A 13,098-nucleotide genomic window follows, 5' to 3' on the forward strand; every position below is an offset into this window, starting at 1 on the left:
AAAACAACAAACCAAAACGGCCATGCTGATGCACATTTGTTTGTTTGCTATGAATCTGTAGAAAAACATTCTAAAAAATTGACAGTAAATCTCCATTTATTTTAATTCTTGTCTGCTGATCCTCAGCTGAAGATACATTACACTTTTTCTTTTAAAAAAAATAACCTAAAGAGAGCTAAACCCACCCCCCCCAGTCACCTTCCAGTGTCCATTAAATTTTCTCAGGCCACCTAGAGATCTTCCCTGACAACCCACTCATCATCTACTGAAACATCCTCATAAACCACAAAGACGACATTCACACTTCAGCTAATCCATCTCCTCAAAGGCAAGCAGAAAGTAGAGTGAAGCCCTTTGAGTCAGGACTTCACTGGACTACAGAAGGAAAAAAAGTGGAGTTCCTATTCCAAGACAGCCTGCCAGCATACGATGCTGCTCAGCAAAATGGATTAAAACCACAGTGATGCTCACCACAATTTTGCTGTTACTCTATTCAAGTATATTGTAACTCTGACATCTATTTTAAACAACACTGTTTCTCTGTTGGAATTAAGCACATTAGAAATATCACCCCCCAGCTGCAAAAGCACATTTCAACTTCAGTGGAGCTCCCACATAGAAATCAGCAACAAACCTGAATCCAAGATCTTCAGAATCCCAGCACATCTCCAAGCCATTTCTGCAATGGTTATTAGACACCAAAATGATACCTTCCCAACAGGTCATACCAACACTACACAACCTGCAACCTTCATGGAGCCCACACTGTAAATTCATCCACTTCACAGCTTCCTTTTAGGGGGTTCACATTGCTGAACATAAGCCAGGAGTGTCACAGGTTGGATCAGTTGTCTCAATGGCAGCAGTAATCGACTCTCAACCAATGCTTTCTCAGGGTCCATCAAGGCTCTTCTGCCTCGTGTGTCATTGTGCATGCACTAGCTCTGAGACAGAAATGGGTTTATTTGTTCACGTCCAGTACATTGAGCCTGTGACTAGACAGTAACTTCAGTGCTTCTTGAGGAGTGTTCCTGATGTGATGGGGAGGAGCTTTCTGTGCATCAAAACTATCTTTAAACTGTGGTCCTTTGAGATGCCTTGTCCACATGGATTCCACATATGCCCCAGGAATGTATGACCAGATTCTTTTAAGAGAGACACAGCTAGTGAAGCCCAGCATTCATGCTGCACACCTTGCTTCCTGTTGCAAGAAAAAAGTGTAACCTTTATTCAAGAACAAGAATCTCAGGAGCAACTTCCTGATCAGAACAGATGGAAGGCAGGACACAACAGAACACACAGATAACAAGTCTTAAAGAAACACAGCTACTGTAAGGAAAATATCCACCCTTTTCCCCCCATGAATATTCACACAATTTTGATTTTGGGAGTTTGCAAGCACTTATGTAACATAAAGTTGATAAGGGTTGCCTAAAAAGAATGGATGCCACACTGCCACTCACAGTTTACATTTAGCCTACAAGCCTCAACAAAAAATTGCTTTTTCTCTTCTTGCTGTAGGAACATCTGACAGACAGGCTGTGAAGGAATAAGTAGGGGCAGAACAAGCCCCAACCCACTCAGAAAGATCTTTCTTGGCCCAAGTACTCAAGAGGCACTTATTGAGATCTTTGTTATTCATTCAGCAAATGCCACGAAGAGAGTCTTTAAATACATTTGAACAACTGTTTCCAGTCACAATAAAAAGTCAGTCTCACAATATTCAATATACAAGATTTTACTTTACTCAGAGAGGGATGCGGTTTAGGGAAGGAAGCATGAAGGTAAACAGGGTGAATGAAGCCAGAGGCCACGTATACTAGAAACTCTGGGTAATGCCAGAGAGTAGGCTTGTTTTGATAAGTTTCATCTGTATTTAACTTAACAAGATGTTTCTATAAATCCTGGGGCATCAGGAAAGAAGTTTTCATCAAAAATAGCAGAGAACATACATTCAATGTTTCTAACAAGTTTCATTAATTTTATCAGCACGTGACCATCATTTCACATTGATGGATGACAATAAAGTCACTCCAACAATGAAGACACGCCTCAGAAATCAAACTGATTGGAGAGTTGTAAATACAATAGCACACAGGACAAGTGACACTGTCCATGCAGGATCTCGCCTGTGCTTTGTACGACATGAAGTCCGCATGTGAACTGTGAGCATCTTGTTTCTGGATGCTTTAGGACAGCAAGAGAGATCTGTTACCACCTTGCTCTGCCATAAGTTGTTGCTTCCCACCTGTAAGGGTTAATCCATTAACCCTTCAAATTAGACTCATTAATTACATTGATTGTATTGAGGAAGCAGATGGCTTACTTTACTCCACCATGACATACAGCCATGTGACTTTTCCTGTTAGCCACATGAATGAGGCTACAGCCATGCTCTGATACCCAGGCTTTTATAAGCATGCTGTTACTACCAAACATTTAATAACTTTTAAGAATTTCGGCACTGGAACTCTTGTCCTGACATTTCATCTTGCAGATACACCAAATACAGCACATCTGGAAGTGATCGAGCCTTCTGGTGTGGCACACATTTGCTCTTCCTGTCTCACAGCCATATTGGAGTGCTGAGAGCACGACAGCACAACAGAAGTTAAGCTCGGTGCTTAGTTTCACGTCCACAGGCAGCACGAGACCACTCATGTAGTGGATAATCTCATCTTCAGTCATGGTGTTCTGTGACAGCAATTTACCACAGTAGCAAAATATCTTCCCAGATGTTAAACTGTTTATTGTAACTGGGCACATGTGCTCATCCCTCAGTGCAGAAGGCTGGCATTTGGTTTTATATATAATGATTGTGAAACCAAAGCTGCTGGCTAAAAGCAAAATGATCAATGAATCTTCCATTTGGATAATAATGTGGGACTGTTGCAGGTCGAATAATTTTTCACTGGCAAAAATGAAATAAATATTTTTCTGTCAAACCTTGCACAATACGACTATTAGCACAACCAACAATAACAGCAGAAAAGACAGTGATAATCAGCAGAGAATCTCTTGTGACAATAAATAGAATTTTCCATTACTTCAGCTGTCATCTGGTCAGCAAAGGATTACGTGATAGAAATGGTTAGAAACTCAAAGTTTAACAAAAGTCTTCCCTCACAACCTCGTGAGTTAAAAAAACCAAACCAAAACAAAATACAAAAGCTTTAATTAGATCAATGAATGTCACGTAAGATCACAGTTTTGCCACAGCATTTTCCCTGAAACTGGCTCAGGCAACCAGTAAAGTTCCATGATGTAAGGGACTTCTGAAAGGAGTAGAGGACATACCTGGGTCCTTTCAAGACTTTTGACTACACAATGAAGTAACATTCTTCTTGCAGCTATTATTGCCAAATTTACCCAAAAAGAAGGAACAGATCAAATCATTTAAAGAAATTTAGATAGTCCAATATAGCAGAAAGAAAGTTTTTTTCCTGGCAAGAACATCTTTCCTGAACAGAAAACCTTTTCCACCAGACTCCCTATGCTAGCATGCTAGACTACTTCTCTCTGCAAACCAATCACTCATAAACAAACAGGTAGGCAGCATCCAGGAACTCAAATACAGAGATATCAGCACAGGTGAAAGATCCATCTGTTGTTTGGAACATAAATCTAACCAAGCTGGACCACTGAAAGAGCATGCTCACTAGATTCAAGAGTCAAACCCACCTGGATCTATATCGTTGCTATTACCAGAACTACACACAGACCCTCTCTGAGCTTTGTCATGCTCCTTGAGCCATGTGGATAAGCAGAATGTGCAGAACAGTAATGAAAAAATACAAATGAGTCATTCAGAATGGACCTCTGGCTCTTACTGATTCTACTGCAACTACTGAAATTGGTATTGTAGCTTATCAAAAAGAAGCTGTTTTGGGAAATACCCACTTTTGGAAAACATCCAAAGGCTTTGGATCTGAGGATTAGATTTGTCTTTGGCTAATTGTTTCCAAACAGATTTCTGCTGAAACAATCATCTAGCAAACTTTAGAGACCAGAAAAATTAAAGTTTCACATTGTAGTACAGTCCTCAAGAAATCAGATACAGAGTTCCTACATAAGCTGACATAAAGGCTTTCATGAGCAGTATTTACTGTGGTGCTGCTATCATGATCACGATGGCCCTAACCAAGGATCAGAAAACACTTGCTCTGATAACCTGCAGTCCCAAAACATTTAGATACAGGTCAGTACCAGAGGACCGGCTCACTCATACGAACTCCCTAACCTTGAATGGAAGCAACCATAATCCTCCTAAGGAGTTTTGCTTGAATTGTTTGTAGATCAACACATACTGAATCAGAACTATGCACAAGGCCTTCTGGAGAATCTATGAACCCAGTGTTTGAGAACTAAGTGCACTTCAACCACATCTTTAAGAGTTACAAGCAAATTCCAGTATAATGTACAATATACATACTGTCCAGTTATTTGAGGCACGGATGTATGCGAACGCTAGAGCAGTGCCAGAGTTAATTTATGAGGCCAACCATCATCTGGAGTCTAAGAAGAAGAAGAAGAAACTGAAGAAGAACACTACTGAAGAAAACAGTGTTCCTGAATCTAAAATTCCCAGTAAATTCTGTGCTCCAAATTGTGAGCACAGAACTGAGACTCACTATCAGCTTATCAGACTCACTATTATCACCAATAAGATGACTTCCTAGGAACCATTGGTCGCAAAGATAAATGTCTCAAGTGTATGAAGGTTTATAGGATATATATAGTATAAATGCATATAGATCTGAGTAATTCACTGTGGAGCTGATGTTCATCTCTAGAAGTAAGTGAATCTCTTCAGTTACCTGGATATGCTAGTTCTGATACTGCAGATCCCAACCACTACGTATGTACTTCTGATGCACTAAACATATAGGAATGGGAAAGGCGGAGATTTTGAGACCAAGACACAAATTACTGCACATATTCAAGGAAAAGGATCACTGAAGAAAAGGAAGCTGAAACAGAGAGCAAGACAGCAAGGGGTAAGGATACCTCTCTGCCTTTCAACTCTTCTTTCTGCAACTAGGAAAGATGTGATTGGATCTCTTTTCCACCCAGTCCTGGAAGAACACATTACAACAACTTCCACAGCACCACAAGGCATGCCTACACTAGCACCATGGTTGGGATCAGGAGCGCGCTTCTGCAGAAACTCCCCACCATCCCCACTAACTGCACTTCAGCAGGCATCGGAGAGAAGTCTCAGGGAATATGAACTGTATGAAACCAAACATGAAAATGTATTTCAGGAGCACACCTACTGCACTCCAGATGTAAACCAACAGTAAAGCCCCAGCACCCTGAGCCAGAGTTAGTGTGAAATAAATCCTTCTGAAATACATAGCATTGAGCCGTCTCCAACAACTGTTCTCTAAAAAGCTGCTCTAACTTATCTGTGCTACCTTGCTAAAGCAAACATTGTCACACAACACCATCTAGAATTGATGCTTACAAAAATGTTCTGAAGAGGAAACAGGGGGGTAGAACAAAGAGATCAGACCAGCTTGGTATTAAAAATAAATTTTACCGATAGTAGCAAGCATATGTTGCTTCAAGCCATCTTCTTCTTGACAACTCTTCCCAGATGCCATGTAAATGGGTCAAGGAATGCAAAGAAGCAGCCAGGCTAGGCCCAGCTGGACTCTTAACCTGAATGCCAAGATGGTTAACTTCCCAGAAAAGCCACGCTCTAACAAAACTGAAATAGGCAGCAGACACTGCAACCATCTACATTGCTATTGTCTCCTCTCAGGGGACTCTAATGACCATGGTAGTTAGTGGAATTGGGATTATTTCACTGGGCAGACGCAGCTTTTATTTTGACAATTCCTCCACAGAGGCTACTAAAATAAAAAAGTTAAAGTCAACAACCAGTAGGTGAACATACTAATTTTACACAAGTTTAATTTCCCTGAAGAAGAAGAGGAGAGAGGCATATTTCCTTACTTGAAGGAAATAGGTCAGGCAAGTAAGATTTGTTCTGACTGACAGGGGAAAGGGAAGGGGAAACCCCCAGTCTATTCTTGAATTAAAAAGAGAGAAAATAGTAAGTTTGATTGAAACACTGCTAACATTAAACACCTACCCCAAAGAAAGGGCTCCTTTGAAGCTTTTCTTCTTGTTCCACCTATGTGATTTTCTGAAAAGATCTAATAGTTTTGGAAAGACTGCTCAGAACAGCTTGGGTAATAAGCCAGGATTGCCTGATGATGTCATCCCCTCCCCTCCTCTTTTTTTATTAATAAATTGTGTTGAGGACATACGAATACTCCTATTTCCTTTTGACTGTAGGTCGTGTGTTGAATGCCAACCGTACATGTTAGGTGATTTAAGTATCGGAACTGTAAAGACACCTTGAAACTATGATTTGCCTTTTGAATACATGCTCCTATCTTTGTTAATAAAATAGAGGAACATGTAGAAACTAGATACACTAGTGTTGAAGATTTTCAGTATCTCCATGAGCACTGTGTTAGCTTCTCTAATGTAAAGTTCTAAGGAACCTATAGTGGGACCTTTGCAGAAATCAACCCATGTTAAAAAGTGTCACAGCAAACACCTTATGCCAAGTAAGTAAGCATCGGTAACAGGTGCCTTAATTTTTTGTCTTAGTTGCCATGCAGACTAATGCAGCTGTTAAACACCGACAAAAGTTTTGTATAACTACCTAAATATGCACAGTTATAACTGTGCCCTTTCCTAATCTGCTACAGCTACTCTGAAAATAGGGACTATTTTTGAATACACTTATTTGTTTGAAAGGACGTTACCTTGGACTTGTCTACACCGAATTTGGTTTCCCATCATTCTGTCTCCATTCACTCTGCTCCTCTAGTCTTGACTAACTTTAGAAACTCTGTCATCACCAATTCTTGCATGGCTGTTATCTTCTTCAGATCCCTAACAAATAAATACAGGTCTCAGTACAGATCTGCAGACACTCAGTCCATAACTTCTTGTTTTGCAAAATTAAATAATTCTTTCTGAATCACCTCACTATGATAATTAACTAAATAACTTATTTTTAAAAAAACAAATAAACAAAAAAACCTGCACTACATAGAAACCCTCCCAGTTTTACTAACTCAGTCATGTAAGACTGCAATCCTTCACGACAAACGCCATAGGTGTATAAGGGTTATGAGCTGCCAGAGTACAGGATGAACTCAATTTACACCACAGTGCAGCAATTTCAAACACACCACCATAAAGTGCAATGATACACTTAAACATGCTAGCACAGGACCAGTAGGGCTTTCATTACCTTTTAGCATGTACTACTTACTACCCTCTCTTTGGAAGAGCGTGTCTCCTTTTGGCAATTCCCCTCTGCCACACATTCCCCAACAAATGCCATGAGTCCCAGTCTGTGGGTCTTCGTAAGGCCTAGGATCAGCAGAGCTAACACCATTCTCTCATCACTGAGCTTTCTTGAGGCTCAATAGGGAGATTTCATGAAGACCTATATAATCTCAGTCTGGCTCTGACCTCAGCACAATTTTCTAAACAGTAATTCTGTAAATTTTACAGGAAGTTCTCAGATTTCTCAACCTAAAATGTTTTTTCACAGAAGATTACGTCTTTTCCCCTGCACCTTTGCTAAAGGAATCCTGTACTTGATGCTGAACTGAAAATCCTGGAGCTCTGTGCTAAACCAAACAGCAGGTGGAATAGGAGCAGCTGAAGCACATGTTGTTTCTCACTGAAGTACTTTAGACCTGACCAGCAGGATAATACAGGTGGCAGAAGTGAAATTCAAGTCCACTCTCAGGACTCTTTGGAGTGACTACCAAAGAGGCCATTTAGCGCAGCAGTCACAGTGAGTTTCAGAGCATGGATATCCATACCCATACGACACAGTGACTCACTTCACACAAACGAGGTGCAGATACAAAATTACACTGAGTTTGAGGACATGAAAGGGAGAGGCAGTAAGTTCTCTCTTCATCACCCTGAGCATTGTGATTTTTAAGTCTGCGCTTTTATTCTGGTTATCCAAGAACGCATTCAGTCACCATATCAAAGCTGAATAACCACCAATAGGATGCATTGTCCATCTGTAACGAGATCACATGCACATCTAAGATGTTCCTCAGAAGATTACAATTCTTTCTGCTAGATTCTGATCACCTTGCCTATACCTCAGGTTCTTGCAGTCGTCAACGGAAAAACCCAAACCCCCGTTTAGGCAATCTTATATTCTGCTTTGGCAAGCTTTCTTCATGAATTATGATTGCTTCTGTCCTCCCTCTTTGACTATCCAGACAAGCTCAATGCTGGTCCCACTGGAAATATCTGGCTTCATGCACATTTTTTAATGCAAACACCTGCAATGTTCTACTTGGATTTTCCAGGAAAAGAAGTTTTTGTTTCAAACCAAAATGATTAAAGATACAAGTAACAAAATGTCTGTCCCAGGAAACAAAAGTCCTCGCAACTACTCAGCATTTTCTACTGAAATCCCACCAGTCGTCTTATTTCTTGATAGATGGGGGCAGCCAGTTCTTTGGCTTTCTCTGCTCCATCCTCTAAAACCTTTATCAGATGGGATTTGTCTTCCTGGAGTTTCTTGATTTCATTCCTGATAGGTGCAAATTTTTGAATAACTGACTCCGCTACCACCATTTTGTACTGAGCTGTGTCGAGACCAGCAGATTGATGCACCACTTCTTTTATGCTAAGCCCTGTTACCGCAGCATGAATGGACACCAGATTCGAGACACCAGGGCGACCAGCTGGGTCATAGGTCACCTCAGAAGTAAAGTCAGTCACAGCTTTGCGGAATTTCAGCACTATTTCATCAGGGCTGTCCGCTATGTTAACAGTAGCTAACTTCTGTGGGTCTGACTTGGACATCTTCACTGTCGGATCTCTGAGGGATTTTATTTTCTTTGTTGTACCTTAAAAAAAAAAAAAAAGGAATAATTAAGAACACACAGAGACAATGGCTTCTTATGACAATTGCTAAGAACATTTTGTAGCAGTGTGATAAAGTTCTCTCTTTATCCTTGCTTAAAAATAAGTTGTGAGCACAATCGTGTAAGCTCCTATTTAGTACTTCTGTCCTTCTAAGTCACTTTTCTCCTCCCATAAACTAAATGAAAACCCGCTCCATTTCTCCCCTCCTCGCTGAGCAGAAACTTCTGCTGGGAAACTTCCTAACATTTTCTGTGGCTACATGCTGATTTTCCCCAAAAACTCTCCCCTCCCTTGTAATCCTGACACTGGGGACAAGTTACCCACACAGCATGAACTGCACGTTACTGAAAGATTCTGTAACAGTGGAGAAACAGGTTAAATCCAGCAGTCAAAAAAGAATCCCAGAACAGTTAATCTCCTTACTTTAGGAAAGTCTTCCACACAAAAACTCTAGGTAACTCTCCAAAATATCAATAAAGACAGTTACGAAGAGTTCACTAACTGAACACTAACCAGCTCTGATACAGGGAAAGCACTGTTCGGATAAGAGAGGTGTGGGTATTGTACAAACTACTGAGATATATGTGTGTACATGAAACAGAGTACTAGCACTACGGGAATATTGCAAAGTACTTTCTTTAACAGCATCAACCCAAACTGTTTCAGTCTTTCACCAAGAAACACCATACATTGAGTAGACAAAGTACCACTGATGTAGAAAGTACTTACATCAATTGTTTTTAGACACCTAATACAGCCAACTAAATTATGTACTCAGTGAAAGGATAAGTACTCTTCCAGGGTACAATACACACTGCCCCAGAAAGTGTTCTGTTCAGAATCACCATGTGGAAGAGTCTGTCTCTCTTCTGTAAATTTGAAGGAGTTCATGAACTCCTACAGGTAACTGCCTATAGTTAGTGAGTCCGAACAGGTTCTTAACTTCTCCATTCATCTAGGATATTTCATTGGTTTGTAATACTTGTGAACTTATGAAGGTATGCTTTCATGAGGTAAGTTTTTTGTTGTTGTTTGTTTTGGGTTGTGTTTGTTTTTTTTTTTCCAAATAGAGCTTTTTTGTTTCCCAGGAAATGTCTCACCTGCATCCTAGGCTCCACTCAGCTCCTCATTACAGCGCTTAGTATTTAATTGTTCATTAGAGACTACAGAGCTTGCAATACCTAGTAGTCTCTAAGCTCTGCGCTGGGTCTAACACCATTTTGTCACTGAGACTTGAAAATTGAGAAAGGTTTATTACTGCCTGTCTTCTCTAAGGTGAGAGCTCTTTGCCCTTTTGAGGGCGAAGGTCTCTGCTGTGCATTCCTCTACATTACTTAAAACAAAGATGCAATGCTTCTTCCTTGCCCAATTCTTCACGTTTCTTAACAAACATGCCATTTGCGCCATCTGACTCCTCCTCACCCCCCGGCCTATGACCTTATAGCTCAAAAATGACTGAGAAGATTTTCCTTATAAGTCTCTCTAAATCTAAGATCAAAACCGGAAAGTCTAAGTTCTATACGAGACCCTTACTGAAATATGCAAGTATATATTAAACGCACTTAAAAAGATTTTTAAGCATTATAGCAATAAATCTACAAGCTGTTTAGCATGCTTAATGTAAATATCTACCACTCACACACTGAAGAATTCTGCTTGCTAGAAGTCTCTTGTCTTGTTCCTTATGCGTCTCCTGAACTAGCAACGTGGATCAGAGACCCTACTCTTAAAAGGTCCAATACTTGAAGGGCAAGGCTGACCGGCAGCAGTGGAGTGCATCTGGCCCCCTGGACTAGAATACCAGACGTCGCATACATTCCTCTACTGGGGATTTGTAAAGCCTTATGTCTATCTTTGGAGCTCAGTTTCACAGCCTCTAGTCTCTTGTTGTCAGTTTTTAATTTTCCGCTCCCTTTTCTTGGTCCCTGAAACTATTTCCACAATATTTAAACCCATCTTCAACCTTGAAGTGCAGTTAAGGGGGAAGAAAAAAAAATAATAACCAAGACCAGCTCACTTAAAATGGCTTTGGGCACAGGAAAGAATTCTCCGTATTTCTTGTTGAAATGTTGTGCTATATCTTGGGCTAGTTCCAGGTGCAGGACTTGATCTTCTCCAACGGGAACACGTGTCGACCTTTTAATAAAACACAGATACAGGAAACTCAAAGCTCTCCGGTTCAGTTGAAATGTTACTCAAGACTGTCACAGCTTCTGCCATGAGCGAAGGCCAGACTGAGACAAACACTCAGTCCCAGCTAGATATAGGTGCTGTGGGAACAAGACCCCAGACTGACTGTATGCCAGGATGAGTCTGCTTTTTGTGCTGAACTGAAGCACATCTCCAAAGGCGAAAATAGCCCTTCACGAAAACATATATGGTAAAAGTACCAATAAGACCAAACCATTAAACTCAGCTCAAAGAAAGGTTTTTGTAGTATCTCCTGCTATCTCTTCAGAGATCAAAAAGCACGTGTTACAGTGTGCAAACAAAGTAAGAAAGATCTGCAAGGCATAAAGCGCAAGCACTTTGCCTTGTCAAGTCTCAGGAAAAGATAACTGTTACTGAGAAGTTAGTACTGTGGCTTTACCAAGGGAAGGAAAGTAGAGAGTGGCTCTTCCTCATAGGTCACCATTATATAAATATCATGTGGGACAGTGCCTCTACTGCCACAAGTGTTATCATTCATAGATTAGAACTATTAGGATCAAAGGATCATTTGATCTTCTGTATTGAACCCAATAGCTTGAATGCAGTTCTGGAGGAAAACACAGTCTGCATCAGAGGACACGAGGAGGTAAAGAATCCATTACTTCCCCTGGTGATTCTTTCCCACAGTTAATCATACTCTCTAAAAATGTATGATTCTTTTAGATGAGGCAGACTTGAAGTCTTGCCAGCTTTTGATTACTTTCCCCTCCCCCAGCAGATTTTTTTTTTTTTTTAAGGCTTGTGGGGTATTCATCTCTGAATCCTGGATATGTTCCAGTGTAAGGAAGTTCACTATGCATCTTTTAAGTTCCCAGAAAATTTCAGTTCAACACGGTACTCTTTCCTTCCGATTCTGAATTACTGGGCTGACATCCAGGAATCAATTTGTCCACCTTTATTCCCCACCAAATAATCAGCAATGCAACCTAAAAATAGTTACAGTAGCCAATAGGAAATCACAGTGGCCTACAACTAACAGAAAGAAAATCAGTTACCATAGTCAATATACTTTAAGCAGGTCAAAAGAAATGTTTCCATATGCCAAAATGGTTCCATATTCACAAAGTTCGCCACTAAACAGAAAACATATTGTCTTTATAAATGCCTCTGCATGATTCTTTGCCTTTTTCCTTGCTGTTTTTTTAAATATTTCTGTCCTGGTGCTATTTTTATTCTTTTCTGTCAAATATTTACCTTCTGTCCATTTTCCTGTCTCTTTGATCCTTGGTTCATCTGAATTAGTACTGGTTCTCCCCCTCCTCCAGCTCTTAGTTCTTCTTCATGACTGCCATTCCCTTCCTGTGTTTCCATTTCACCCTGATTCTTGTTCCCTATATTATGTTTTTACATTAAAACATTTCTTATTAAAGATACAATGTCAAATTTCTTCAAAGAGATATTGTTTCTCTTTCACTTCCTTGTTTTGTGCTCTATCTGGACAGCCTGCTGTTAATACACATGGTAGCAAACAAATCACAGGCTTCACTAAGGAATGATGAATCACACGACCATATTAGAGATGGAAGAGACATACATGGTTGAGCTCAATCAAAACAAGGTGATTTCTGATAAAGTTCTCTAAATTTCCCCCTTAATACTGCTTGACAATCAACTTTGACTCACTGCTTAGAAGGTTATTTTAATGTTCAAATTTATTCCAACTTTTGCTTGCTTCCCATTATTTTTAGTTAAAATTCAAGTGAATTCTAGATTTCATCTACTTGCCTTTTGGCATTACTGTTTTCCCCTACTAATGATCATTTAGTATTAAGTTTCTCTAGATACATTTGTCTGGGTTAACAACTGGCTAATCTTGGTTACTCTGTCCTCATAGCCCTGTATTACTTGCCTGCCCCAACAAATATTCACAACTTCACTTCAGAACAATTCCCCAAAGTAAATACGCTCATAATAAAAATAATTAATACATAGTGCAGCATCTCTAACATTTAC

General features: G+C 40.1%; 1 protein-coding gene across 6 annotated transcripts in view; it reads right to left on the reverse strand.

Annotated features, from left to right (window-relative positions):
- Positions 1-218: 218 nt before the first annotated feature.
- WARS2 (tryptophanyl tRNA synthetase 2, mitochondrial) overlaps positions 219-13,098 on the reverse strand; it is a 53,426-nt gene continuing 40,546 nt past the window's right edge. For 3 of the 6 annotated variants that reach the window (XM_063352818.1, XM_063352839.1, XM_063352849.1), the window contains 2 exons: positions 10,952-11,070; positions 219-8,915 (listed from right to left, as the gene is read on the reverse strand). In XM_063352818.1, coding sequence (XP_063208888.1) covers positions 8,467-8,915; positions 10,952-11,070 — 568 coding nt within the window. In that variant the 3' untranslated portion in view covers positions 219-8,466. The remainder of the gene's footprint in view (positions 8,916-10,951; positions 11,071-13,098) is intronic. The other 3 variants (XR_010073372.1, XR_010073369.1, XR_010073371.1) reach the window with 3 other exon arrangements.

This window comes from Chroicocephalus ridibundus, chromosome 1, assembly GCF_963924245.1.
Source record: "Chroicocephalus ridibundus chromosome 1, bChrRid1.1, whole genome shotgun sequence".
NCBI lineage: Eukaryota > Metazoa > Chordata > Aves > Charadriiformes > Laridae > Chroicocephalus > Chroicocephalus ridibundus.